General features: G+C 39.2%; 1 protein-coding gene across 2 annotated transcripts in view; it reads left to right on the plus strand.

Moving 5' to 3' along the window:
- Positions 1-5437, plus strand: part of sptb (spectrin, beta, erythrocytic) — a 68500-nt gene extending 63063 nt beyond the window's left edge. For both annotated transcript variants that reach the window (XM_084043861.1, XM_084043862.1), the window contains 2 exons: positions 1300-1342; positions 2550-5437. In XM_084043861.1, the coding sequence (XP_083899987.1) occupies positions 1300-1342; positions 2550-2741 (235 nt within the window). In that variant the 3' untranslated portion in view covers positions 2742-5437. The remainder of the gene's footprint in view (positions 1-1299; positions 1343-2549) is intronic.
- The last annotated feature ends 563 nt before the right edge of the window (positions 5438-6000 follow it).

The raw sequence follows: 6000 nt of genomic DNA on the forward strand, positions 1-6000 counted from the left end.
TGGCTGTTAATGTCCAGATAATGTTACTGCTACCAAGGTCACATCCTGTTGAAACACTGTCACCTTACAGCTGGCTTTGGCTATTAAATAGCAGATCTACAAGCAGATCTACAAGCTCATAACACGGCACAGAGTGCCGCGCTATGAGCTTGTAGATCTGATATTTTTACATTTTTTTGAACTTGTGCAAATCTTTGAATATATATATACTTTTTAAAGCGAACGTTTGTAACTCTAATCTTTGCTTCTGGGTGTCCCTGGAACAAACTATTTTATGTCAGTGGTTCTAAAACTTTTTCATGTCAAGGACCACCCAAAATTATATGTATTTGGCCACGGACCCCCATCTCAAAATATTTTTGTTTCAGGGACTCCCTGCAGAAGCAAAGATTTGAGTTACAAATGTTCGCTTTAAAATGTATATATGTTCAAACAAAGGTTCTCTTTTAAAATGTTAGACTAAAGAATGTTTCACACTCAAATTAATTGTTTGAGGTTTTGGAACAAGACTGATTGAATGTGACTGGCAAAAATAGGTAATTGTATTTTGAGTATGTCACAGGGTTGTTTGTTTGTAAATTAGATTTTCCATCTACAAGAGAAAGAAAAGCCAATTTAACCAGTTATTTAAAAATGGATTGTGCACTAGATTGTTGATTTAGCTTTTGTGCACTATCTTAAAGTGACCAAAAGAAATGGTTGCAGCATCGATGGACATGCCTAGAATTTTTAGATGGTTATCCAATTTAACACTAACCAAGGCTCCTTTCATGACAACAAGAAAAGAAGGTTTCTTATTTATGCTTGTGGTTTTTGAGTAATTGGTGGCAGCTCTGTTTGTTTGTGTTTGTTATTGATCCTGTCATAAGTTGAAGGAGGATAACGCAAAAACAATTTTCTTAGAATCACATGCAAATTCTTTCGTTTATTTCTTAAAGTTGAATTTGGATAGTTGGCTGTTTGGATAGGCTTACATTACTGGGAAGAGAATTGTTGTTGTTCTTGATTGCTAAGGCATCGTAACCAACAAGCGACAGGGAAACAAACAACCTGACACAACTATTTTATTTTATTTCATTTATTTATGTCTTGGAAGGAGTATAAAGTAAGTGTAGCATAAGTTTTGAAAACTTCTGAAGAGCCTTCAAGATACTTTTTGGGGGAAACGAGTCCTGACAGGTTTGCCTAGTCTCCATTTTACTGTAATAGTCAACTTGAAACCTTAAACTAACAAACAATGGTGAGGTTTTTCTACTCAGTGAATTCTAACTCATGCCCCAATTGTTTTATTTTCCACAGTCTTGGAGACGGAAGTGAATATCTGTTCCAGTGTAAAGATGAGGTAAGTTTTAACCCCCAAGTAACGATAAGTCATTTAAAAATTGTGTATTTTTTTTTGTGTACACACACACACACACACACACACACACACACACACACACACACACACACACACACACACACACCTTGTTCACCACTCATATGTCAATCAATCATTCCACTTTCCACTTGTTAACCTATTTCAAGGACCCCTAGTTTGATATGCATTAGACCAGGAACCCCCATTAGATACCATTTATTTTAATCTTTGGGATCCCAATCTACAATGTAAATCCTCAGCATTAATTTAACTCTGAGAGTGTACAAAACCAAATGCAACCGTAGAGTTCCATTTGGGTGAGTTACACACCTGTTAAGGGTCCTTTTGGAGCCCAACGTTCAGAACCACTAGCCTGGTAAACCCTCCCTCCGGAAATCTCATTTGTAATTTATTTCAGGAGTGAGTCTGGCATGATCGCCCATTCTGCAATTTTGGCTGTGGGCTGGAGTTGGGGCGGGAGTAATACCATTGCCTGACAACCCCTTCAGCCAATCAGCAGTGTCCCACTTCAGCCAGTGCATTTTTACCACTTCCAGACTAATGTGACGCAACGGGACTTTTGAGACGGCCTTATTCGGATACATGCGTGTAACTGCCCGCCCCTGCCGGTTCTCTAAATTTGTATTTTTAAATAGGCTCTGTCAGGATTAATTGACCACATATGTGATCCCTACTGGTAAAAACGTCCCCAAGTCGCGTTGCTGGAAACAGAGAAAAATGGGAATTTAACTTTTTAACGTTTTTTTTTAATTTATATTAACACAGTTAATGAAGTTAAACAACTAAATTCTATCCAAACGATATCTTAAAAGTAAATTCCGTGCCTCAAAAAAGAAGTTTGAGAGCGTTTTAAAACCGTAAGTAAAAACTGCCTACAGAAAACAATGGCGGCTCGTTCCATTTTTGTCGGCTGCACTCGGTCCCATTCGGGCTCACTCGAACTCGCCACCTGATTGTGGCCAACTGTCGCTGTCAATCACAGAACGATGAGCGACGGCGCTGATAGGCTCGTCCATTTGGTGAACGGGCTAGAAACGCCCAGACAAGCCTTCAGGCCAGACTCCTTCCTGAAATCAAATGAAGAAATGAGATTTTCCGGAGGGAGGGGCTTCTACCAGGCTACAGAACCACAGCCTAAAGACCATTGTGATTGTGCTTGTGATTTCAGGAGGAGCTCCAGCGCTGGAGCCAGGCCATGGAGAAGGCTATTCAGACCGTAGCAGCAGACGAGCCCGCAGGGCCCTCGGGGGCCGCCCGGGCTCAGACATTGCCCCCTCCCTCCTCCTCCTCCTCCACTGCCCTCCCGGAGCCCAAGAAAGACAAGGAGAAGAAGTTCAGTCGTTTCGCCAAGAAGAAGTAAAAGAAGAACGTAGCGAGCCATTTTGGGGACGTTGCCCCTTGGAAGGAGGAAGTATTTGTGTACAATCGGTGGAGAACAATCAGTGAGATCGAGCTTTTTGATCACTATATTGTTTTGTTTTTTACGTTCGTTTGTGAGGTTTAACATAGATGAGATATGGTTGTTTAGATTCAAGCCTGTATTTAAGCCAATATATCGTTGCAGATGTCTACCTATTTTTGTTCTAACGTGTCCTTTTGAACAAAACCGCCAAGTTCAAAGCATTAAATAAAAGCACAGGAACCCTCTTTTTCACACTCAACCAAAGAATATTTGTAAAATGACTTTGACTTTTTTTTGGGGTGAACTTTGCTTTAGTCCAGCATGCTTTGATGTCGCTATGTATGAAACGTAGGTCTGTTATGAAACAGTATGACTCAAGAGTATTTGACTCCCACGAGTACTTCTATTCATCTGCCTTATAAAAATGGTTGTGAACTGTAATACTGTGCTGATTGATCTTGGAGCGCTTAAAACGAAACACAGAACTAGGTTGGGTATGGCAGGCTCTAAAAATGCTTTGTAAAAAGTTATCTGAGGACTCAGTGTGATGCAAACCACAGTGCAATGCTTTCTACTGCACGTACACACACACCATAAAATCATGAGTGTTCATTTAGCTCTTAGAGTGTACAAATAGAACCAACTTGACCCACGGGTCCCATTTGGTTCTATTTGTACACTCTCAGAGTTAAATGAACACTCAGGATTTTACTGTGCACCACGTAAATTTACAGGTATATATGATATAAATGCTCTATGCACTGTGAAAGTAATGCTATCTTGCCAAAATTAGCAGGTTTTGACTGTTCAGACGTCCTCACAGATGACTATTATTGTAGTTTGATAAGCTATCACATTCAGTACAAGCAGCCGATATATTACAGCACAATCAAACAGTACAGTCGGTTTTGCTATATTTTGAACTGAACTGTGGCGATATTTATTTCTCTGAAAATATACCCACCATTTGTGTATTGACCCCTAAATTTCATATCTAACCATATATATCAACTGATGCATGAAGTAAGATGTTATATTATGTTCGTTTGACATGGTGCTATGGTGATATTCTTAACCCTTCAATCAAGACCAAGTTGACCTGCCTTACTTGTCTTTTACATTGGCTAGTAGTTACATGCATGTGGAAATGCATTTTGTTATTATAAACTATGTAGTTTCACTATTTAGATTCAGTGCCCCGTAAAACCTTTAATAACTGCCAAGTCTCAAATCCAAGTGCCAGGTGCTTTCAGTTGTAAAAGCAAATAAACACCTGGGCCAATATTGGACATTTTGCGGTACTCAGATTAGCCACATTCAAGGACAAACCGTGGGTCAGACAGATCTTGACTGCTTTTCTAAACCACACAGCAGGACCAGGCACACAATTCTACTGAGGCAAGGGTCACACACTATGGAGATGGGGGAATGTCTCTTTATTTTCTATGAATGTAAGGGAAGAACAGAATGATGGGAAAGGAGGGAAATTGAGGAAAATTTCGTTTTATTGAGCAGTTGGTGAATCTACAAGTGTCAAGAGAAAAGCCATGCAAATCCATCTATACATACTTGCAACATACAGTATGTAAAGTCTATGGAAACGATAAGTTGTTTATTTCTCTCGTTTTTGTGTTCTACAAAGAGGTTTGCAGGCACACGCACATACACACACACACACATACACACCACTCCCACACTGCCTTTTTTGCCTTGTACTGTGGGCTCTGTCTCGTCTATGAACGATGACATAACTAAAGTGACCTCATCTAGGCTAGATTGCGGACGTTTGTAGTACAAAGATAACACCAAGACTGTGCAGCACCCAGGTTTCTAGAAAGTTGTTTAACACTATGATGATTGTCCTGATGATCATGGAGTTAATCACATAACCACAATTTATTTATTTTTATTATTATTATAATAGAAAATGATTTTGCAATGCGTTGCGACGCAATGCATTGTGAGCTTGTAGATCTGGTATTCTCAAAACGCCTATAATAACATGCCCAGAATTGGTACACCAGGGTTCAAGTGGTTAATGGCTGCATTTACATGACAACTGAACACCTGACAACTAAAAATGTCTCATGTATTTTTTTATTTATTTTTTAATTGCATTTAGCCTATTGCCATGGTGAAATTACATTGGTTAGGCTATATTTTTTATTTTATTTTATTTGTGGATCAGATGTGGTCTTGACTTGGCTGTTGACATTTGTCCCTGTTTAGACAGCCGTGAGTAGATCAGAATTATATCATAAAATGTTAAAATATTCTGCTCTGAAGTTTAAAGGTACAGTAGCCGTACTTTTTTTCTCCCTCCGATCCTTTTTTTGTGTGTAAATGCAGATGCTTTTGAGAAACTAGGGACCTATATTGTCATGTTGTATCAGTCACAATATATATCTAACCAGATGAAGTGTTCTTCAGCTTCGTCTGGTTTTACCTACCGGACACTTCCTGCCTTCTCACAGCCATCCACTTCCCTTTTTCCTGTGCTCCTACCTGCCCTTTCTGTTCAGTGGTTTTTATCCGCATTTTCTACTCTCCTAGCTATGTAAAATATCCAGAATGTTGACAGGAAATGTCAAATACATTTTGAGAGAATAAACTTGAAAATTATCTCAGAATATGTGGGATTTAAGCTCTCTTTACTTTTGACTGTGTTACTCTGTGATGTTAAACCTCGATTGTGCTGCAAGTGCTCCTGCTTAGGTCAACAAGAGAAATGCTTCCTAACTTCTTCTACGGGTTGTCTGGACTAGCTTGAAGTGCATTCACCTGGTGTTGTCCCTCTCTAATCCTGGTTAGACCTGCTGGGATGCTTCATAATGAATGCAATTAACTTCCTGGTAGAACAGAAAACCATCAGTATCTGGTCTCCAAAGGTCAGGGCTGGAAACTACTGAAAGTTTTGAAAGTTTTGCATGCTGCATCACCGATGAAGTACACCACAACAGGACAATTTATTTCAAGGGGTTGGAAAATAAAGAATATTCCCAACGTCTGGACTATTAAGTCTTTGTTTATAGCAATAATAAATATTAGCCATTTTACCATACACTTTCACTTACAAAGACCCATTAATAGAACCACAAAATATGTAACTTCATGATTAACAGCATAGATCACACGAAAGACCCTGTACAGTAGCCTACTTAAAGTGTGGGACAGTGCAAGCACTTTTAGAACTCTCCTAACTAGAATAGGATATGGA

Source organism: Gymnoscopelus microlampas (assembly GCF_963454915.1).
Source record: "Gymnoscopelus microlampas genome assembly, chromosome: 20".
Classification (NCBI taxonomy): domain Eukaryota; kingdom Metazoa; phylum Chordata; class Actinopteri; order Myctophiformes; family Myctophidae; genus Gymnoscopelus; species Gymnoscopelus microlampas.